Source organism: Semicossyphus pulcher, unplaced genomic scaffold (assembly GCF_022749685.1).
Source record: "Semicossyphus pulcher isolate SPU_LCO1_2020_fin unplaced genomic scaffold, fSemPul1.0.p SCAF_6, whole genome shotgun sequence".
NCBI classification, from domain to species: domain Eukaryota; kingdom Metazoa; phylum Chordata; class Actinopteri; order Labriformes; family Labridae; genus Semicossyphus; species Semicossyphus pulcher.
In genome coordinates, this window is record NW_027211737.1 from 13376265 (window position 1) to 13400921 (window position 24657).

Genomic DNA, 24657 nt, shown 5'->3' on the forward strand with positions numbered 1-24657 from the left:
GCCAGGTATTGATCAGAAAACATCACAGGAGCTTTAAACTTTGCTAAAGAGCTTTTGGTGAGACCTGACGGAGTGCTGTTACAGACTCAAGAGCCATTAGGAGTTTGTGTAAAAGAGAGCGACGTGAGACACGCGGAGCAATGAGGGAAGAAAATGTCACCATTAAATAGAGAGAACACATTTGTCTGCCTTTTTTGTCAGTTCAAACACATGCAACTCTTTTGTTTTTTTTCCTTCCAGCTCCTCTATAGAGCCTGTTTAGCATCCAACATCCTGACACTTTCAAAATAAAACACTCACATGAACAGTTTGTTCTTTCATAAACTATTTTTGTTTATTATTTTTTTACTTTTCCACTATCAGATTGTTAATTTTCCTTTAATGTGATGTTACTTTGCAACCTTAAGGGCCTGTGTCCACTTGTGCTGGCAGCGTCCACAACCTCATTTTCAGAGAGCTAACACCGGCGAATACTATTGCTAGGTTATGAAGGTTGTCTGGCAGCACTTACGTTTTCTTTGGTAGTGACCGTTAAGTCTGTTTTAAATCGCTCTGTATGCTAAATAATCGCTTTTATTCAAGGAAATTTTTCAAAGAAAACAGAATCGTTTCCTGGTGTTAGCAGCAGCTCTACATCTAGAAATTGTACCCTCAAATAAACGAAAGGATTAGCTTGTCCTCCACTATTGTTGTTGACAAAGTTGACATCAGAAGTCCCGCCCCTTCTTGATTTTGAATGGTCTGTGAGAGATAAGTGGAAAATGCTGTTTGTGGACACAGGCCCCAATATTTTCCCACTGGTCACATGTAGTCTCGCCCAGTCATAAAACCCTGCATTTCTAACACCTTATGTCAAACAAGGGGCATCGGATCATCACCACTTTGGCATTTGAATTTCAGGCAAAAGGATTGTAGTATTTTTGAAATTATGTGCTTTAAATGAAAGAAAAAAGGTCCAGTGACATTGTACTTTTTTTGTTATGAATTCATAATTATAAACATCAATGAAAGATGAATGGAATTTCTGTGCGCTGAGTCAGGTTACACTGTATTGGGAAATTTCATACAGTCATTATTTTGACAAATGTTCTCTTTGAAATTCACAATTAGTATGACGGATTATTTTGGCATCGCAATTTTTATTTTCACTATAAAAACAATTATAAGGCGCTGGTTTAGCTCAGTTGAGCAGGCGCCCCATGTACAGAGGCTACAGTCATCAACGCACTGATCGCACGGTCGACTCCCGGTCTGCCGATCATTTGGTGCACGTCATCCCCCACTCTCCCCAAACTTCCTGTCTCTCTTCAGCCTCAGCTATCCCATTGAATAAAGGCAAAAAGCAAAAACAACAATATGCAAATCACAATAATGTTACATATTTGGGGGTCTGTACCCAACTAACACGTTTCCTTACATCTGGAAGACAACATGTGTGGGCCAAAGTGTCGCTGCAGCTGCTTTATAACAAAGTTTGTCCCATTTTTTTAACCTAAAAAAAATGCAGCTTCTCTGATTTGGATATTGTAACTTTGGTCAAATTTGACACCAGTATTGCCATTTCGCAGCCCTAAAGCTCAGGAAGTGTTGCCCTCATTATCTTGTAAGAGCATTCCTTAAGGCTTATTTTACATCTAACACTGGATCTTTAAATAGATATTCAAATAAATATTTTATTATTTTTTTATGGCCATTTTGCCTTTATTAGATAGGACAGCTGAAGAGGGACAGGAAATATGGGGAGAACAGAATGGGGGAATAACATGCATCAGAGGGCAGAGGGCAGGAGGGGAGCCTGCGGCCTCTGCGTCAGGCACTGTAGCCTCTGTATATGGGGCGCCTGCTCCACCCACTGAGCTAAACCAGCGCCCCAAATCATATTATTTTAAAGCTAAGAATTAGGCTTCAAAAACTTTTGTTAAGTTTGCTGAACTGCAGGGTGTACGTGACTCATTAAAAATGTCATATTCAGTCCATTGTTTCTGTTCCCTTTGACACTTACATGACAACACTTCAGTCCCAGCTCTGGTCACATTGCAGCTTTCTGTCTGCAGTGTCAGGGTCATATTGTTGTTATTCTAGCGGGTGTCAGGGTTCAGGGAAGGAACTGCAGCCTTTCCTTAGGTGGGTCTGCTTACGGTCTACTAACCTAATTGTTGGTCTACTAATTGGTGTTGGGTCATTTGTTTTAGGGTTGTTTCAGGGGTTAAGTAAACCCCTAAATCACACACAAACGAAACCACACACACACACACACACACCGTCTTGTGATCATAATGGTTTGGAGGGTTTTGTCAGGGGCAGGGAAGGAGGAAGTGTGTGTCTGGTTAATGATTCCCGCTGGGTAAAGGCGGACAGAGTGGACTATTAAAGGCTGCAGATAAGGCAAAGGAACAGACTTAGCGGCACTGGGAGCGCTGACTGTGTATGTCTGCGGGAGTCAGACGGGTATTTTGAGGAGGAAAGGGTCAGAAACGTGTGCGAGCATGGCATCGCATATAACCAGAATATACAGTAGTCAGATTAAAGATGTATTTCTATCCTTCGGCCTTGTTTGCTGAGACCTCTGCAACAATGCTCTTCTAATCTCCAGCCCAGTTTAAATTAAGATTAAGATTGGCAGACAATGCCACGCTCTATTAACCTGTACTCTGTCTACGCAGCGTGTAAGCAGCCAGTTCTCCTCTGGATCTTAATAAGCGTGATGTACGAGAGGCCCATTTCTGGGTTCTGGATCCAATAGTAGCGTGTAATTACCTTTAAGACCTGCTCCCTATGCTACAGGATTAGCCGTAATCCATAACCAAAGCCAGAACTATTGCTATGCTACGTTAATTCCAGCCAGACGCATGCAACGCGCAGTTCAGCGAAGAGGGTGCCGTCTGTCTTCATCTCCGTCCTCTCGCCTCCTCTTCACTTCCTCCCCGCTCGTCTCTCACCTTCTCGTTTCGAAATTGAAGTTGTTAAGCTTCGTGCCCCTCCGTCTGTGATGTCAGAATTGGAGAGCAGTTATTCTGTTGTACGCAATCCAAGATAGAGCGAGAGAGAGAGAGAGAGAGAGAGAGAGAGAGAGGAAGAGGGGGACTAAGTGAGACTGACGGAGAGAGAGAAAGGTGGGGAGGATTAATATCCTCAGAGGAGAGGTGCACAGGAGCAGAGGTGCTGTTGGTTTGAAATAGAGCTTAATATCCTTCTTTTACTGCTGATGGCAACGGGAACCTGTGTGTGCGTGTGTGTGTGTGCGTGCTTCAGTCTATTTTCTCCCTGTGATGTCTTAAAAAAGAGGGATGAAGATTAAAAACACTATTTTCACACAGATTAACACTCTTAACAGTGCACACAAGCTCACACAGGAAGTAGTCCTGTGAGTATGTTATAATAAGCCTTTAATGGGCCCTTTTATAGGCATTTCTCTGTATTTGTATTTAAAAAAAAGATCGTTTCCTACCGCTGTGCAATTTAATTTTGGCCTGATCTCAATTTTGCTGCATTTTCATAAGAAAGGAGATGCTTTTGATCAATCGCAGCAATCTAAACCTGATCAGCGAAAGCACAAGACGGCAATAATCACAAAAGTACAGATGACATGTGCGAGAGGAGTGATGGAACGGGGGAAAAAACTGAAAACATTAAGTCAGACTCTAAAAGAGAAAATTACACAGCTGTAATTTGGGGAGTACAAACAGCGTGACGTAATTAGGATACAAAAAATGGCAACTGTATTCTGTTACAGTTCCCCAATATAGAGAGGTAATTAGATTACATACATGTATTACTCGCAGGATTACAATTTCATAATACATTTTAAAATGAAGACCAAATAGATATAATACCAAACATGCTCTATAACATCTGGAGTCTCATTTCTAAACCGTCCGCCTGACCACCGTCTCTGATAATACCATGGACCTGCGCGCACACGTTACGACACTTCACGACACGCAAGTCTCACAACTCCGCTCCTCAAAGTTTGTGGTTGCCACGGCCTTGTGGTGAAACGAATGCTTTCACTGGGTGGAAATGGGAGCAACATCGCAGTACAGTGCAAGTCATCTCTTCCAGCTGTGAAAATGCTCTCATTATCCATAATAATCACTTACTTTAAAACTGTGATACTTGGATTAGGTTACTGATTTTTTTTAACAGGTAATTAGTAACAGTATTGGAACACATTTTTAAAGTTACCCTCCCAACACTGGGAATAATAATAATGACACTAGGTGGGAGTTGAACCCTGGGCTGCTGCATTGTCGCCTCTGTATATGGGACGCGCGATTTAGCCACTGAACTAAACCGTCGCCCACCACCCTGTCATTCAGGTAAATATATATGTAGCTGCTTCACTATACCTGACTACTGACCTTGACTTTTTTTCGTTTCACTGAGTGGAATCCTCTCTTTTCAGAAATGCACCGTTCATGCTCAGGTTTACACACAGCAACATGTTTTACATCCAAGGACAATGTTCTGACATGTTTTATTATGAGGATATCTGTGCATGGACACTTCGTTATGATTGAGGTCAAGGAAAAATTGTAATTGTATAAACAGAAATGTGTTACATTATGATCAGGCAACAAAAAGATAACAGTTAGTGAAAGGAAAACTGATTTTTTTGTCCTCCTGCCCTGGCACTGAACTTTGGCATAGCACATAAATATTTAGGGGTGGCATCATCCAATATGGACATATAGATACTAGGCTGCCAGAATCCTGCAGCCCTAAGGGATCATGTACAGAGAGCAGTAGGGCTGTGCAAAAATACACAGCACAGTATCGTGATATTTCTTTTTCATGGTAATGTCTTGATTTACCCGCCCCTCATATCGATACATTTAATGGATTTAAGACGCCCTCATATTTCCCTCAAACTCCTGTGCTCATAATGACCTCCGCTCCTGTAGATGTCGCTGTAACGCTAAGAGCCTGGTTTCTTCCCTGCATCCGTCACTGCCGGCATTACTGCAGAAGAGCAGGGTGGAGAAATAAAAGCAAATGCCACCGCGCAGATAACCTTTTTTCTCCACACACCTACTCCTAACAGTTAGCTCACATTCTCGTCATTTTATCAGACTTAACAACATCAAACACGCCGAAAATATACTCGTGGCCAAAACCGACGCTAACAGAGAGTAACATAAACATCAGTGCAAAACTAACTTACATATTCATGGACGCACACACGATTAGAAGAGTCTGTCGGCGATCACTGCTGTTTCTGTAGTAGGTGCAGTAAACAAGTCCGGGCATGTCTCCCTCACTGCCCCGTTTTGGGGAGGATGCTGCATTCAGGTGCGCTCAGAAACGTGAGCGATCAGACACGTGACCTCTTCCGTCAAGAAGGGTGCCAGATGTCTGCGGTATGGCAGCTTTTGGCCACTACAATAAGAGTAGGCATTATATCAATTCCACTACAGGGGAGACTTGATGTTCTCTGCTATTACGTGGTAAAAACACATGTGCCTAACATACCGGTATCAAAATCGGCAAAAAGGGTTGGAAAATATCGGCATATCGGATATCGCCAAAAAATCCAATATTGTGCATCCCTACTTTGTGTCCAGTATCATGAGTTACATTTTACAAAATCGCCCAAAAACACAAGTGGCATTTTGCATTTTCCACCTGCGACTCTGTTTTGTGAAGGAGGCTGGTCTTGTCTAACCCACTTATTACGCAGCTGTAATAATTAGACGAAAAATATTTATTTGTAAATGATTTTATTGATTTAAAAAATGATTATACAGTATAATGGTCTGCTATAGAGAAATAGCAGACCTTGGAATATTGTAATTAACCAATCAGAATCAAGTATTCAGCACAGCCGTGTAATAAACGGTGATAAATGGTTTGAGTACTTAAAGTTTGTAAGAGTATTTCGTGGGTACATCTTTGCTTCAAATTGAACTAAATGTACTGCTCTCATGTTAGACCCCAGCTCGTTCAACCTAATTGAGCCCTGATGAATCACGCCGACCTGTTAAGAGTCCCTCTGACCCGTGCATGTGTGTGTGTGAATGTGTGACGAGTGCTTGTTCTCGGTGGTGAAGGAAAGCCTGTTGTAGGTCACCTCTGTGATAGCTCCATCTCTCCTTATCACCCCTTCACTCACTCTATCTGTCCTCGCCCATCACTCTTCCTCTCTATCTCACCCTCTCTCCCCCTCTCTCTCCTCGCTGTCACTCACTCACCTTTCCAATCTTCCTTTCTTAAACTTCACATCCTCTCCACAAGGTTATCACACATCAACCGCTGAAACAGTTTGTGTGTGTCTATTTCCTCGCAGTGTGTGTGTGTGTGTGTGTGTGTGTGTGTTTAAGTGTATTATTCTCAGATGCTAGACCTCCATAAAACATCAAAGTCACTTTTTTTGTCGTACTGTCTCTGCCTCACCACTTAAGCATTTCAGGGTCTGCTGATTGCCTCTGTTTCCTTCTCTCTCACACACACACACACACACACACACACTAACATAGCCAAAAAGCACATAAAACCATACAAGCCCACGCTGCCTCCAAACGGTATGTGTCAGCTGGTTTACATCAGATCAGAGGCTGATTGGGAAAATGCCCATGCCCTCAGTGCAAACACACACACACACACACACACATTGCCTTCTCTCTGCCCTCTGGCTAATTAATTTCCCAGATCGAGCATGTCCCACCATAAAGTGCTCCCCCTCCTTCTGGTGTCGCACTCAATCTGTTCCTCCTCTCTCCTGTGTCTCTCTGCGGAGCCTGGCTCATTTCAGTTCCCCTGGTCTTTGATTGCGTTAGCCCAAAATGTCAGGGCACAGAACGTCACCTCTGCCTCGCTTATTTTCTCTTCCAACTCTTTCCTTTTCCTCATTCTCTATCTTTTTTTTTATATCTTAATATTTTATCTGCTTTGCTAGATTAAACTCACTCAGGTTGAGTTCATGTCCACGGCCCAGCAGGGGTTTTTCCTCCCTCTAAATGGTGGGATTGTCTGCATGCCGTCTCCAGTTCCCTCAAGTTCTCACAGCTTTTAATTTGTTAATTCTCCGCTCACCACAGGCCGAAGCAACAGCGCCTCTCTTTTCTCTCCCGCCTCCTGTGCGTGTGAAAATGCTTTATTTTGTATGTTGTTTACCGCATTAGTTGTGGCACTCTGTTTGACCCCGGTCAGTTTGTCTGAGCACTTTGAAGATGAGCAGTGTGTTAATCAATCAGACTGCGAGGCCAACGCTCGGCCAGGTCACACAGGCTTCAAAGGAGCTAAGTGACATCCACATGCTGCTTGTTGAGGCCGCATTACACAGGTTTTACACTTGTGTATGATATGCGTGTGCTCATACATGTACGTTTACATGCATGGAAACACTCCTGTGAGATCCTATTTCTGCTCATGTACACAACCAGTAGTCAAGTCAATAAGTAGCGCCAGAAATCAAGTGATAAAAATAGAAAAAAATACAGGGGGAAATAAAAAACTAAAAAACTATGTAAATATAAATAATAACATCAGTAAAAAAAAAACTATTCACACTATGTTCACCATTTCCCCTGTAGATAGTCGTCCATGTACAGTAGATTGTTTTATAGGTTGTTTTTTGCACAGAAAATTGTACAGCCATTATAAAAAAAGACACACATATGGTGTTAGCATAATAAGTAGTCCAAGATGAGTTAACATATTGCAGTAATACTGCACAGTGTAGGGGTAATAAATTGCACAGCATTATTGCAGGGCTATATGAATATATATAGGAATAAAAGATAGAACTGTATTAATCCCGAAGGAAATTGTAGCCAAAATTTGAAAAACACAAAAAAACAACTCCAATATAAGTGAAAATATAAAATATAAAGTGTATGGATTAAGGCAGAAGAGACATTATAGAGAGAGTGCATTATAGAATAACAACATGACAGTAGTTATCTACAAAAGTAGCAAAAAGAAAAGGTGGCACTTAAATTGACAGTATTGACAGTGATACAGTAGTAAAACTTTTATTGCACAAGATTATGGATTAATATAACTATATATGTAATAAAACAATATATAGAAAAAGAACATATATATTTATGGTATGTATTGATATGTATATACGTGACTAAATAAATCAATGCAGTAACTGTCATATAGTGTTGATGATAGTTACTGTTATTATATTGTAATGCTGGTGTTATAGAGTCTGACTGCAGTGTATGAAGGATCACTCAGTCAAAAGTCTAGAAACATGTATTTGATGAGATAATCCAACCAGATTGTTTGTGGCTCATTTTAGAATCTAGGCGCATGATTTTCGGCCTTTATAGTTTCAGTCTAGTCTTAGTTGACGAAAACTAAAAACATTTTAATCCAGTTTTAGTCAATAAAACTGTTTTCTCTCTTCTTGTTTTTACCTGTTTGCTTCAGGTAAAATTAACACTTTAAGTTTCAGCAGATCATCCACAGAAGCTGATGATCGCTCCTTTTTTGTGCCGAAGCGCGTGAGCGCGCACTGAGCCTGAAGTAGAAAGCCTGCATTAACAGAGAAAGTTCATATCCACCTTCGTGTTACCTGATCTCTCCAACGGGGATACCCAGTTACAGGAATTAAGTGCTTCCACTGCTCCAAAGGCAGGCATGAAAAAAAGCTTAAAAACATTCCTTTAATACATTCAGAGTAAATAACGGGGTAGAAATCATACTGCATAAACATTGTGGAAACGTCTCACAGGGTATAAGTATCTATCACAGTTTGAGTTGTCCTTTTGTCCAATCCTTCTAAGTATGTATTAGGAACTAACACTGGCCTCTTGCAAAACTGCTTGTCAGTATTGGCAAGGGCGTTGGCAAAAGACTGAGGGAAAAAAAGACCATCATATCCGCTTGGAGAATATCTTTTGCATCCCTCAGAACTTCCTCCACTAACAAGAATGATAAGTGAAACGTTGGTTTGGGGCCTACAGCAGCACAGTGGAGAGGGCACAGCCGAGGCCAAGTTTTTAAACACAACACAAAGAGCCGAGTGAACGGCTTTCACATTAGACATGACAGCTGTGCTCTCTGGAATACATCAGCCTTAATAAGCCCTTTTTCTGTTGTCCCTGCTGCCATATTTATGCACATACTGCATCAGTAAGTCTTAACCATCCCTTCTTTCCTACGCATTCAGTCTTCATCAGCGGCTAAAAGATGGTGTATAGGGTTACAGCGGACAGGCATGGAGATGGCTTCAGAGAAAGAAGATAGCAGTAATGGCACACCATCATTTAGGAGAATGTAATAAGTGAATATCTAATAAGCCTGTAAAAGATGCTTAACCCCTGCAGCTCTGAGGTCAGGTGGAGAGATAGGAGAGTAAGCTGATTAAGGAAGGTTTCTTCTCACGTTGCGGTCGTCACAGGATTGACCAGCTCCTGACCCCGCTGTTAGGAGTGCGGTTACCTCAGCTCAGAAGCGCTCCTATGTTTGGATAAATCCGCTATTTATGGCGTTTGATAACAGCCTGCGCCTGATATGGGAGAGTAATAGGTTATGAGTCTTAGTCTGGAGATAATGTAGGAGTTAATGGAACACCAAAGATTTAGGGTCTGACTCTGTTTTTCAACTTTGCTCGACATTTGTCGCCGCGCTTCTTGCCTCGCCTTGCCTTACACTTATATTCTCACATGTGGAAGGCCTTAGTGGAATAACTAAAAGACCTTCTATTATGAGGATCTGGTTTTTACACAGAGATGCCCTTCCTAAAGGCCCTTAATGATCCCTGACACTCCTTATATTGATCTGTTGATTGACTGACATGGAGAAATGTTGACCCAAATCCCAGGAGATGCATAAATAAACTGGTTCTAAATGTGATCCCCACCTGTTCCTCGTACGACGACGTTCTTTTATCCCCAAATGACAGGCTTGGTAAAAGACAGGGGAAATGTGCCATGCTGGAAATGAATGATATCCAGGATTTAAGGTCAATCTCTGTCTCTCTCTGCTTCCCTTCACTCTAAAGGGGGAGTGTATACACACACACACACACACACACACACACACACAGAACCAGATCCTAAAGCCATTTTCAGGCAGGGCAGCAGAGTGTGTCCTCATTACCGTCTGTGAGTGTGTAGTCACCAGTCAGTCACAGCTCCTGCTGCCAGAATGGGATTTTCCCCTCTTCCCTCCTCTGACTCGTCCACCTCTTTTTCACCGTAGCTTCTCTTGCATATCGCTTCATCTATTCCTCCGACAGAAAATCATTATCAGTCAGGAAAGACAATTTCCTGCTCCTATGGTCCCTTATATAATGCCAGTCAAAAGTTTTTGATAACCCTTTATTGTAACATGTTTGGGACAGATTAAAAGAAATGTAATAACCAGCTAATAACTTCTCTAAAAAGCAAAGATTTTTGTTTTTGTTTGTTTGAAATGATGTAGATAAAATTAAATAGGGCTTACGTATTTCTCAATATTGGTCAATATATTTGACTTACAACTCATGCTAACCATTTCTGTTAGCCCCAAATTAAAAATAAAACAATTAAAATGCCTTTATATTCCTGGCATGGTCATGCAGACCTTAAAAAAAATCCAGTGTGTACCTGATTAGTCCCATTACCATTGTTACCACCCAGCTCGTGAGGGGAAAGGGAAGCAACATAAAAACCAGTTGTTTTTGGTTAAAGTTATTTATTAACAAAGAAGTACATTTGGTAACAATAAGACAGAGTGAGGCAAAATGTAATTGAAAGGGTCTGTGGATGCTGCTTAAATGAATAAATAAGTAGAACAAAAGGACGACTCTAAACTAGAGTAGAAAACGCTGTCTTGCTAAAGAGTGAAACAAATAAATGGAAATAAAACCTACTACACTAACTTACCAAACCAACACAAGTGAAACAGAACCCCTTAACCTAGTGTGTCTTAAAGATTGGGAAGTTTGACTCTTTTTACTAACTCGGGTTTGTATGAGTCTAAAGAGAGTTGAGTGAGTCAGTTACCCAGAGCTTGAATCCCCCAGCAGCCCAAGCGCCTATAGAGCGTGGGCACTAGAGACTTCTGTAGCCGGATCGGGCTAACTTTCAGTTTCGCATTTTGCTGACATTAATGAAGATTAAAATTAATTTCGAGACGTTCTGGTTGTTTTGGGACCTAATTGATCAATTTTTGATAGTAAAGAGAGTCATCTCGTGGGGTTTGTGATGCTCATTTTCCCGTGATTGTGTGCGGAAAAAGGGCTTTTTGTTCCCTGCCGTGTTGGGAGAGCGGGTACTGACTTAGTGAGTGTTTCAGTGAGTGATTCCTGTAACTTGACCTTCAGCTCGGGGTAGGGAGTGAGCTCTGGACTGTGGGAGCGAGTACTGAGTTGAAGCAAGCGCCGAGGCTGATACGGTGGTCTCGCTTCAAATTCGCTGTTTGCAGTGGCTAGTAGCGGGTAGGAGGGGCGAGTAAGTGAACGAGTGCGTGGAGATGAGGACTCGTGACTCCCAAGTCAGGAAAAAGAGTCGTGCGTTTCGAACAATTGACTCATGACTCGCACATCGCTAGCTAATCTAACAAATGAATTATCCTGCATGAGCGTGTGATCCTAACATAAACGGATACCTGGCCCAGTCCGGACAGAACGAGTGCCTCAGAAAGCTAACATCCATTTAACTAACAACAGAAAGAATACTAGCAAGAGAGGCTCGATCAAAAGGCACAGGTCCTTAAACAGTAATTCGGCAGTGCTCTCTTGTGATTGGTGGATCGCTTCAGCTACGCACCAATCAAGCAGCTCCAGCCGACAGCACAGATGGATGAAATATCCTAGAGGAGACACCACGCACCCACACAGTCTTCAAGTGAGGCAAATGTCACCTCACAAGGTAAAAGAAAAGGCAATTACTGTAACATATGAAAGTATGTTTGTATGCTAGAATTATACAATAACTGTGTTAATAAAACATGTACATGAGCTGTGTTTAACAAATATACGCCACATGTAAAAGCATACTTTTTTATGTGTGCGTCACCACTAGCTTAGAAACCAAGACACTAAGCTCCTTTTCCTCTCTCTATCTTCGACAAGGTGAACAAAACTGCTCGACTGCAGTTAAAAGGTTTCTCTCCTTTCCAGAAGTAGCCAACGATTTCCATTTACCACCGGCAGTAGCAGGAGTTTACAGTCCCCTGATAGAGGATCAAAGGAAGGGAGAGAGCACACACACACACAGGGATATTAGGCTGTAATGGCGACCAGATGAACTTGTTGATAGAGTTCTAAACAGCCCAACGCTCGGCTCATTCTAACAAAGGATTTATCTCACTGTCCAGTTTACCAACTTGAGACTTTACCAGAGCGATGTTCAGGGTTATTTGCTCTGCTCTTTGTCCGCGCAGCTATCTCAAACTACCTTATGTTTTCTTTGCAAAGTCTGAGGCCTGTTATTCAGATTAAAGCTTCTGTGCTTAGGTGAGTCGAGCAAGGTAATCAGGAAATGCGTGGACAATGTATTCACTTGCACCTGTTCTACATTCCCCTGTGGTAGGCGCCTGTCCGCTCCTATCCTCTCACTTTGTCAGGCTGAAAGAAGTAAAGTTGAAGGGGGAGAAGCAGGGACAGGGAGTCGGTGAAGGGGAAGTAGAGGGAGTTCGGATGTTCGGTTCGGTTAACTATGAAGCGCTTCTCTTTTATTTGATCTCTGCTCGTCGGAAAGCTCCCTGAGAGGGGGGGTTTAACGGCAGCAATATGTTTGTCTTAACATCAGAGGAGAGGTCGGGGAACAGGTAATCAAATTTGGGATCGTGTGATTGGACATGACACGGGGAATGGGACGGGGAGCCATTCATCTTCACTTACCTTTACCTTTTTCTAGTCGCACACACAAAAACAGCCATTTTTAGAACACTTTGCCAGGTCAGCACAAATCCAACATGGCTGCCCCGTGTGCTGTTCACCCATCTGGCCTGATGGAGCCTCTGCCCCATGGTGCTGCTTTACATGAAACATTCTGCAGCTTCAAAGCCACGTTACTGCCTGTTTAGCTGTAATGTGCCATTATGCATGGCATCCAAGAGCATGCTGGAGCACAAAAGGAACCACATGTGGAGCCCTCAGTGCCCAAAGCTATATATTACATATGCTACATACTGTACGCATGATTACTCTATGTGTGTGTGTGTGTGTGCGTGTGGGTAGAGGAGGCTCTAGATTACATTACTCCAGTTGGACAGGAGGAAAGAGGGTTAAATGCAGGCAGTTGATTCAAAAAGCATAAGATTATTCATTTCCCTTCTCCTGTGGGAACAAGCTGCCGCTCCACAGTGTAAGCACACACTTGTATACAGTACACACACATACAGTCACTCTTCCACAGCGAGTCTAATGTTATTAAATACTGTAATATGTGGAGGTTATTGGAAGAGTGCTGCTGATAAGAACAAGAAAGGCAAAGAAGGAAGAGCTCCGACATGAAAAAGTTGTAAAGATTAAATCCCCCCTTCGGTTTGAAGAAGAGACGTTTGAGTCTCGAGCTTAAAAAAGTTTGACGTGAAACGGATTTCCACAAATGAGAGAAACAACATCAGGGCTAAGTAACTATTTGAAGGTGCTGTCAAAGGCTTTCTCTGTCTTTACCTTCCTCCTTTCATCTTTCCCTCATCCCTCCCTTCCCACTCTCATTAGTGATGGTTGTGAGAGAGCGGAGAACAAAGCCCGGGCCCCGGCCAATCGATCGCCGAGCAGCACTATCAATCGACTGGTGGAGCACAGGTCTCCTCCGTCTGCCCCGCGATTGACAGGGGCGAAGATTGATGAGGAAGATTGTTGTGTCTGTGTGTGTTTATGCAACAGAGTATGTCTTTATGTGAGATGCAGAAGATCCTGTCTGTTAGCTGCGCAGTTTAATTTGCGTTGCTATAATAGAAAGTTTCAAAAGAACAACATGTGTGAGGTTCAAAGTGTGTGTAAAGCTCTCTGCACACATGCTCCTCGCTGTTACAAAGCCCCCAGACGCTGACAGATATTTGTTTCGGTGGATACTCTTTACCCTGGCACTATGTTTCCTCCCTGGCAGCAGTTACACACACACACACACACACATGCACACCCGAGCAAAATTAAATCATATACTGGCATGGAGTCACACTTTACCCTGGCACGGTGTCAGTGCCTTTCAGTGCTGTGACTCATGCCAGCCCTCTAATGGATGAATCCTGCAGCAAGCACAGGCGTGTGTGAGAGATTTGTGCATATGTGTGTTACACTCGGTGTGTATGCGAGTATATTTTCAAGGTGTTGTGTAAACATTGGAATTATGTGTCACAGCTGGCCACGCGACTCGCCCCGGTTTCATCTCGAATTTCTGTACGTCTCTCTGGGAGGACGATGCTGCCACATTTGCATGAGAAAAGGTTGTCAGACTAACACCTTGTCTTTTTTCTCTCCCTTCCTCGTCTCCCTCCTCCTCCCCCCTGTCCCTCTATCTCTTTCTCCCGTGTCCACAGCTCTGATAGCCATAGGCCAGTACAGCAGCACCATAGAGACGGTGGATGCCGGTTGGTGTAAGGACATCACAGACCAGGGAGCCACGCAGATCGCTCAGAGCAGCAAGTCCCTGCGCTACCTGGGCCTCATGAGATGTGACAAGGTAACAAGGCACTGCCCATACCGTCTGCTTTCTGGGGAGCGCTCTCAGAAGTATATTCTGACATGGCAAATAGGATTTTTTGCAATATGTACAGCAAAAAAGCAAAGTTGAGAATGCAAGCATTCCATGAAAAAGCAGAAAAACATTAGATTGTTGATTGACAGGAAACTACGGGTGGGACAAAATATCTATAAGGCAATTTATCTTCGTTGTGACTCGTGTAATACAACTATAGGCTGGGGCCAAATGTGGATACTTTAATTTACAAATATATGACACTCGACACTATGGAACACTGCGATTTTGACTCACCACGTCACTACTTCATGACTCCTCGCGGTGCACTGATAACTGAGGGTGTGAGGGTAACGTCAACAGAATTTAATTGGTCGACACCAACACACCAAACTGACCTGACACCAAATTGAAGTGAATAAATACATTAATCTTACACTTCACCTTTTTAGGGGCATTTTGTGTTCTTCAGTTAATCAGATATCATAATGTATCATAATATGAGTGTTTTGCAATACGTCAATATCGCAGAATCACGAAATTATCGCTATCGTGGGCCACGTATCGTATCGTGAGTTATGCTGTGACTCCCACCCCAACAGGAAACTAATCAGCACTGATCATTAACGTGTCCCCCTGCTAATTGGAAATTGCAATGAGCATTCCACTAAATTGATTTTCAAAAAAACTCTGATTACTGATAATTGTCACTTGTTGCAGCCCTGCTTTATTTGATACAGCAGTAACCCCCATTGCTCTGGGATAGCTTGAAATGGGTCTGCAGGTGTGTGTATGCACGCATGTCTTATTGCAAACCTGTTGCACAATACAATTATATTATTTCTTGTATGAATTCTTAATTATAGTTATTATGATTAATAACAGATAATGATTGTAATAATAACACCAGGTGCAAAAATGCTTTAAAATACAATACTGCCATAAAGCAGTCCTTCTCCTTGTGTGCACAAGCAACCATATTGGCCATTACACTTTGATATTTAAGGGAAAAGTTTCCCATGGTATCAATGGTTTATTAAAATATCTGTTAACTAGTTTCATACCCTTCCCCAATGCACACACATAAACACAGAGAAATCATCAAACACATACACATGAACCCTCAATTGAGCCAAGTTAGGGCCAATTGAGGAGAGTGTGTGTAGCAGCTAATCCTCTGCCGCCTGTGCCCAGTGTGTCAGCTTGTTCTGTGATAACTAAAGTGACATATCGTCCTGTCTCAAACCGACTCTGAGACGCCTCTGGGTTTGAGTGACGACCTTTCCAAAGTCACCCTTAAACTCTCATCTGGCTTCTTGCCTGTCCAGTCACTAACCAGACGGATGCAGGTTTTGGTTGAAGTGCCATGGTAACAACTCCACCCACATCTCCAATTGGTCCGGCTGGAGCTGCTACCACACAGATGCATGCACTTAGTGTCAGTCTGACATGAGTGGGATGAGGGCAGAGAAGGGAGGGAAAGTGAACAGCTGGTTTTAACCCAGAAACTTTCGCCTGCACTTTTACTGTACATCCTTGTTTGTTGTATTATAGTGTGATACAAACACAGGCTACAGTCCCACTGCTGATAGGCCTCCATATGGTGAGTGTAACGGTATGTTTTAATGAGCTCTTTGTTTTCTCACTGGGGCTAAATTTTACTTTTTGGCTTTTGGGCTGACGGAGTTTAAAAGGCTCTGCTGTGCAGTAAAAAGTGGATGCAGGAGTTGGCAGAGGGAGCGGAGGCGGGAGGAGAGATTTTGACTTATAGCGGAGGCCTTTCACCAGGTTGGGAACTCATCATTTTTATTCCTTCATTATAAGATCGGTGTTATCTGCGTGTAGCGGCCTCCAGCTTGACCCTATGGATTTCTCTGATAAAAAGGCCTACCCGCAGATCGTTAAGCAGGACAAGAACGTCGGTGTATCATATTTATCTATTTATACTGTAATAAAATTAAAACATATGAGGGTACGACAGTGACCCCGCGCGTGAGGTGTCCGTGATGAAGCGGTGCATTCAAGTCACGTTATTGCGGACGTGAATGTGTATCTATCATATTTATCTAGGAGTAATAAAGAGTAACTGCATTACATCGCAGGTGATCACTTAGATTCCATTTTCATTTAGTTCCCGCCTGCCTCAGTGACCCAACAATCGATATCTGCGGCCATGCTAATAAAAATCTGCTCTGGAATGACCTACATCTTTACTGGAATTACAATTTTTCTCAGTTTCTCTCCTCTGTGCGCTTTCATGCTCCTGCCTTCCAAACGAACAAGCTCGCGTCTCCCTCCGCCCTTATTTATCTCTCCATCCCTCTCTTCAGACGTGATATTCATGCTCATAATTTAACCTTTAGGATGGAAAGATAAATAATTATTCTGCCTCTGCTCTGAGGGGGGAATTTGGAGATGACATAGCTAAATAAAGCTGTAATTGGTGCTATTAGAGTTGTAATGGAGTGTGAATCGCGCAGAGAGAAGATTCTGACAGTTTCCAAGGTCAGGAGCATCACCAGCTCTGAATCACAGAATTAATTCACTGCATGCTTGCCCCCTTCACCCAATTCCTGTCCTAAAATTGTGTTTGCATTGCAAATGAGCCTGGAGTACTGGTGAGGATTGGTTAGGGCCTGTGTGAGGGGAAAAAAGAGCAGCCCGCGGCAGCTACTTTCCTTTTATTCTAGTTGTTGTTTTTTATTATGTGAGGCGAAGAAAGGAGTTACAGTAGATAAGGTCAGGTTTCAGGAGGAGACACGGAGAGGAACAGGGGTAATACGAATTTCGCTCAGAGGGAAACAAATAAACAGAAATAGGTTGTTGTTACCGTGGTCGCAGGGAAAATGAGAGCCACAGAGTGAGTTAAAGAAGGTGAGACGCAGAGACGGACCAGGGGGATTGCGGTTATCACCGAGTCAGCCCAGGGGCAGCAGTGACCATGCTCGGCCTTCTCCTCAACTCTCCTCTCTCTCCTCCTCCTCCTCCTCTCCTCGCCTCTCCAGAATCATCAATCACCTCGGCTAAAAATCCTTGCTTCTGTTTTTCTGTCTGACCTTTAATAAGAAGTTGTACAAATTTCACATCCAGGCTTTTACTGAATCTGACACTTCTCTCTGTGTTTTTGTCGAGCTGGGCCTCCAACCCTTTGCTAACCCCGCTGCCTCGCCTCCTCTCTCTGCTTCACAGAGTCAAGTGACTTCTGATTCTATAAAAGACCTGATTAAATTACACACTGTATTTCACAAAAATATAGCATCACAGTCATTTTGCACCAATTATGAGTGCTTTGACCGGTGTTTGGTTAGAGGATTTTAAATTGGTTCCAGAGTGGTTGTAATCTACGTTGCATGCCGTGTCTCTTAAATGAATCAAATCAATATTTTAAAGTACTTTGCAAATTTTTTCAGTGAGTTCAATTTGGTTTGAGTTTTGTTTTGTGTGTTGGCAATTGACATTTCAGCCGTACCAATGCTGCATCAGGCTTTATTTGTGCATCACTCCAGCAAAATCCAGAGGCATGTCCAATTTAATCTGAGGGCAAACTAATCTCATCTCTGCACTTAATTCTGTTCTGGGAAAAACACAGAGTCTGGGGGATTACTCTCAGTTCCACAAGGTTCCCATGTAATGAAAGTCTTGTGCAAATTACTGAAGATTTCTCTCAGCCACTGATTCTTTTCTTTTTTGACAAATCCATTAGAACTTCTTTCCTTGTGCCTCACTTTGTTATATTCGCTGTTTAAAGTAACACGTACATCGATCAGCCCAAACATTATGACCACTGAAAGGTCGAGCGAATAACATTTATTATTTCGTTAAAATGGCACATGACAGTGGGTGGGATATGTTCGGCAGGAATGACATTTTGTCCTTGAAGTTGACGTGTTGGAAGCAGGAAAAATGGGCAAGTTTAAGGATGTAAGCAACTTTGATGAGGGCCAAATTGTGATGGCTAGACGACTGAGTCATAGCATCTCCAAAAGTGCAGCTCTTGTGCAGTCATCAGTACCAGAAGTGGTCCAAGGAAGGAAAACCAGCGAACTGGTGACAGGGTCATGTGTGACCAAGGCTTAATGGGGAGTGAAGGCTGGCCCGTGTGATACGATGCAACAGAAGAGCTACTGTAGCTCAAAAAAGTTAATGTTGGTTCTGATAGAAAGGTTTCAAAACACACAGTGCATCGCAGTTTGTTTTCGGCCAGGGTGCCCATGCTGACCCCTGTCCACCGCTGAGAGCACCTACATAGGGTACGAGAGCATCAGCTCTGGACCACAGAGCAATGGAAGAAGGTGGCCTGTGACCAGTGTGATGCTTTGGGCAATGTTCTGCTGGGAAACCTTGGGTCCTGCCATTCATGTGGATGTCACTTTGACACGTACCACCTACCTTAACATTTCTGCAGACCAAGTACACCCCTTCATGTAGACAGTATTCCCTAATGGCAGCGGCCTCTTTCAGCAGGATAATGCTCCCTGCCACACTGCAGAAATGGTTCAGGAATGGTTTGAGGAACACGACAAGTTCAAGGTGTTGACTTGGCCTCCAGATTCCCCAGTTCTTAATCCAATCGAGCATCTGTGGGACGTGCTGGACGAACAAGTCCGATCCATGGAGGCCCCACCTCACAACTTACAGGACTTAAAGGATCGATGTATATGCATCCGTCTCTTTCTTTCCCCGGCCTCGTGTCCTCTTCATGAATGACCATATAAGATCAGCAGTGCTTCGTGCATGTTCCTTCTCTGCCCTCATGTTGCTCTTGACCTGAACATTATGTAATAAAACACGCGACAAGAACAGGACGTGCTTTCAGGGGGAAGTATCCAACGGAAGCATTTGTGGGTGGTATTTCCATATTACCGAGCTTGATTGATTTTAATTGCTTTAACACTCTTAGCTTGACCTTTCACAGCCTCCACTTGTTTAGCTCACACTTGAGGAACCATCTCAATGTTTATCCATCACCCAACTAATGTCCAAGCCAACATACTCTCGCTAAGAGGGTCATTGACAGTGGCCCCGACTGAAATAATTACCAACCGTGAATGTTTGCATTGGGAAAACAAATTGTTGTATACACTTACAGGCAGTGGTGTGCGCTGGCAAGTGGTAATCTCTCACAGGAGCTGTGTTGACAGTGTTCTGGACATATTGCAAATACTCCGCAGTTAATATTTCCCTTACAAGGACTTTGCTTGGTTTCTGTTCAGGATGTGCATTTCACAAATACAAATAGTGCAACTAAAATGTCGAAAACACTTGATATGATTAGAGGAGATGATATAACACAAACAGATCTCCTAGAGCTTAATTACCATGCTGCTGAAGCCTGACTCTGTTACAGGTGTTCAGGTGACTTATGCAGTCCAAATTTGGCTTTTCAAAATAAATCACCGATTGAGTTTCCTCCTCACTTTTTCCTTTCTCCCAGCTAGAAATGTTTTATTCTTAGAATGTTCTGAGAATGTTCTGGTGATGTTTCCAGCGGGAAGTTCCTTTTATTAGTGGGAGAACGTTCTCTCAAAACACATCTCAGAAAGTTGCAGTAAGAATGTTCAAATCACATTTCAGGAACGTTTTATAAATCACGTTCTGATAGTTGAGGCCGTACTAACATCCTGAAAAGATCCCCAGAATGTTGCAGTGAGCGTGTTCTACCTTTGTTTTTATGTAACATTGAGCCAATGTTTTATGAAAGGCGTTCTGACGTCCCAGGCCTCAATAACATCCTGAACATATCTGCAGAATATTGCAGTTAAAACTTTAAAACAAGAACAAGAAATGATCATCATCCTTAAAACGTTCTTTGTATATTAGATTAAAACGTTTTCTTTCAGACGTAATTAGAACTTATGTTAGCCAGTGTTATGGGAAGCCACCTCCGACTCCGAATATAGAGTTAGATTGCAGAGCGGGTCCTGTCTCTTTAAGACACATCCGGTCCTGTGATAACCTTGACACACAGCCCCAGCCGCCGACTCGGTAGCGCAGCTCGGCCCGTGTAAATTTGTTTGGAATTGTCAAACGCTGGGAATTTCAATGCAACAGCTTTCCTGTATGTCACAGGACTTAGAAAGTGTAGAATTCATATAGGAACTGTTAACAGGATCCATCTGGCTCTCCTCATGTGGAGCGGTGTGAGGGATCGATTTCCTCTGTCACAGTTTACACTAACGTGCTTCCGTACTGTACACACTTTACTTACTTCCTGGCAGTTGAAATTTTACGTCCACATGCGACTTTGACTTTAATTTCTATATTTTTCTATTTAATTGTTAGAATGTTTTCTTATTTAGCCTCTCATTCAGCAGCTATGTGTTTGTTATAGAAAGGAATGTGTGCGTTTGTCATCCACACACGTCCGTCTGAAGGATTTCCTTTGTGCCCCTGTGTGTTTATACGCGCTGTAATGCAACGTGTCACTGTGTAACTGTGTAACTGTGTGTGTTCTCCGGGAGGAATTTATGTTATTTGCTGTTAACACAGCTCATAATGGAGCATTGAAATCAGAACCCCTCCAGGCCCGGGCAAATGGCGTGCTCCGCCTGCCTCAAATGATTACACCCCTCTGCCCTCGGGGGCAGAAGCACCCCGTTCTGACGAGAGGAAAGAATGCGATTGATCCAGACTCACCCAAAAATAATCAAATCAATTCATTTTGTCCTCTTTCAGCTGCGCCGCTGTGCGGGCCTTTTGAAGTGTTCAGCTGAAAGACTCAAGGAAAAAGTGCCTTAATCTTCAGAGAAACGGATCCTTTCTTGCTTGGCGGTGCTGCGTATGTCAGTACATGTGTCTCAGAGAAGCCCGACTCCCCAGCGAGTCTACTGTTCAATGTAAGGTCTTTCTCTGTGGGAGGAATTCATCTTTCAACACTTCCACGCACACACAATGGAACATTATGTTTTAATCCAGGCTGTGAAGTTCGATGCGCTGGAGTCGGTGAGGTATTTTAAAACTAACTATCTTGAAACAACATTCCTCTCTTTGGACAGGGCAGACACAGAGACACAAATAAACACGCCAAAATGCTAATGCTGTAAGATTTATAGCTTTTTTGGCTAACCACAAAAACCAAGTTTCCAGGCGCTGCAGCAGGGATCGAGCAAACTGTACTCTTTCTCAGAGTGTAGCTCATTTCCCTCCTTATCTTGACACGGTTTTTCATACGTCCTCCTATACGTGTGAGTTGCTGCTCTCTATAATGGGCTCTCCTGGCAACCTTCATTCTGCGCTGATGTATCACTTTGGGGATTTTGATCTTATTCAGCCTCGGTGGAATGTTTTCTTAAGAAGCGTTTTCACAGCTTGCTCAAATTGTACCTCTTTCCCTCTCATCCTTTCTTCTCCTATCCATCCCACATCTTCCCCTCCTCTCTTATCTCCGTCCTCCTCCTCCTTTAGTTTCCCCCCTCTCCTCATCTGCCGTCTTTCCCCCCCCTCTGCTTCGTTTCCACTACTTCATTAGAGTGAAAACAAATGGGCAGTCCAGGTTGCGAAACAGAGAGGGGGAGCAAACTCACACAGTCAGCACGAAGCCGGACTAGGAAAGTAATGACACTGACTGCTGCTGGCCCCTTCAGGGACGGCTGCTGGAGAGAGGAGGAGTTATCAAAGTAATAGAGGAGAAGGGAAAGTAAAACCAGGGGTGGCCTCCAGGAAAAAAGAGTGAAAATGAAGCAACAAATGACAGAAGGAAAGAAAGTAAAATTAGATAAAAGGGAACAATAGAGTGAGTGTTTGCTAATTCCCTCCAAAAAAGTGTTTTGTGTAGCAGTTCTGAAGAGTGCGCCCATTACCTAAAGTGAGGTGAAGCAGCGTTTTGGGGACACGTATGAGCAGTGCGGCACCCCCCCGTTAGAGCAACCAGACAGACCTTGTTAAAAGAACAGACATCCCAATCAATATGGCCGTTCCACCGGTGCATCCAGCTGCCGGGGACTACACACAGATAGGCACGGCGCAGCAATTTGCAGACATAAACAAGGGCCTAATTGTTCGGGGCCTGGAGGTTTGGAGTGAGGAAAACAACGATGAAGCATGGCGAAGAGTTAAGAGGCATTTTAAGTCTCGTTTAGGAAATGAGAGTTTGAGACTTGGGCGAAACTTTCCTTGATGAGTGTTGTTATTGTGAGCGGCGGGGATTCTCCGTTTAAAGGCTGCGAAAGCGAAAAAGGGGGAATTAGGAGAAAGATCGCGCATGCACAGCGTCGAGTGCAAGATTGCCAGCTTCTCTGGTTCCTATTTTCCAGGCTTTGGTTCAGGCTCCGACGTTCAAAGTCGGGGGGGGAAAGTAGTTTGAAAGAGTCATTTGCTATTTGTGATTTTCAGTGTAATCTTGGAGTCTCATCCCACACAGAAGAGCCGTATTGATTGGCGGTCTTAACTGAAGCTGCCTCCTGATCATCCCTTCATCTTGTTTCTAAAGGGCAGCAGAAAGGGACAGTGAAGGAGAGAGGGTGAAATAAAGTGAGACACCGACAGAGTTCACTGAGTATCTGAAAGGAATCTCAGAATTGCCCTTCAACAAAAATCTACCAGACGCGCACACACACACACACGCGTAAAGCTGACCTCACCTGGCTCGCGCACACACACACTCGTGCATTCCTCCTGCACTTTATCCTCACTTTATTCTCCCCTCTTTTTGTCTCTTTGTTTCTCTCTTCCTCACTTATTCTCCTCTAAGCAAGGGCAGCCAAGGTTGTCTGAATTTTGAATGCCGCTCACATCTTTTGTTCATTCAATTAGTTCATTCAAGTCAACCCCCACCCCTTTTTTTTCTCCCCCTCCTCCCTCATCCAGCAGTGTTTACTCATCACAACGGAGGTCAACATAATCTCATGGAGTCATGGGCAGACAGTAGACGCGTCTCAGTGTGGTCTGGTTACTCAGACTTGCCTTTCCTGATGTGTTTTTTTGGGGGAAAGTTTTTCCCTCTCTCAGACATTCACAGAGACAGCAGGTGGTCGCAGCCCTTTTTTTTGTTTTAGCCTGCAGGCACAGAGTCTGACTGTGCCGGTGATAAATTAGCTATTAATGCTAATGACGATGTCGCTCCCCTCGCTGGCTGCTGTGTCTGTATGAATTTAATACTTCCAGACGAGCTCGGGACATTCTTTAGTTTCCGGTGGATATCGATAAAGCGCCTGATTGATGTCCGGTTTTGTAATTGATTTTGCAATAGAGCTTCCCTGTAGAAGCTTTGAATAAGTTTTGCACAGGAAAAGCGAGTTCTCATGACCTCCGGCTGCTCCGTGAACAATTTGAGAAAAAGACCAATTTTCAGCCGAGAGCAGAAACAAAGAAACAGATTTATCACGCGGACAAGATTCCTGCTTGTACTGTCCGTGAATCCAACAAAAAGCTGAAGCACACGAAGTTTTCATCCACATATAGAGCTCCACTAATTGCTCTGGTCTAATTAAAATACTCGGAATGAACCAATGATTCAGACTAATCACTCCACAGTATGTCTACCCTTACAGATGAGATCACTGCTGTGTTTGTAACCGTCCACAAATCTAATCTCCTCGCTCCGAAGACTCATGATGAATTTTGTATCATGGTGTTCTTCTGTAAGGACGAGGTCAAGCTGTCCTTGTGCTTTATGTATTCTGAAGAACGAGGGAGTCATGCGCCGTAAAAAAAAAAATTAAACACAGAAGCTCTGTTGTGATTTTCTGCAAAGAATTCTGCTTGTGTCTGACCTCCAGTAAGCCGCTCAGGAATTTGTTCCTATAGTTCCTGGAGGTGTGTGTGTGTGTGTGTGTGTGTGTGTGAGTATGTGTGTGTACCCTACATTGTTCTCTTTTCTATTTAAAGAGGAAGATGTGGTCTTTGTTTACAGAGCATTCAACAAGTCTGCTATTACATTATTGAACCCCCCAGTGACAACAATGTAAGACTGGGGGGTTCAATAATGTAATAGCAGACTTGTTGAACGTCTCTCCATCTCTGACTATCTCTGTGTTTCCAAGGCTGTGTTATTCTTTCCTCTGTGCTCTTTCTGTCTCTTTGTGTAGCTTAAAATCTCTAAATTAAGTTTTATCTTCAAGAACTTGAGGTT

General features: G+C 43.2%; 1 protein-coding gene across 1 annotated transcript in view; it reads left to right on the forward strand.

Annotated features, from left to right (window-relative positions):
- Window positions 1–24657, forward strand: part of fbxl17 (F-box and leucine-rich repeat protein 17) — a 256289-nt gene that overhangs the window by 219807 nt on the left and 11825 nt on the right. The window contains exon 10 of the mRNA XM_069683066.1: window positions 14431–14573. Within this exon, the coding sequence (XP_069539167.1) occupies window positions 14431–14573 (143 nt within the window). The remainder of the gene's footprint in view (window positions 1–14430; window positions 14574–24657) is intronic.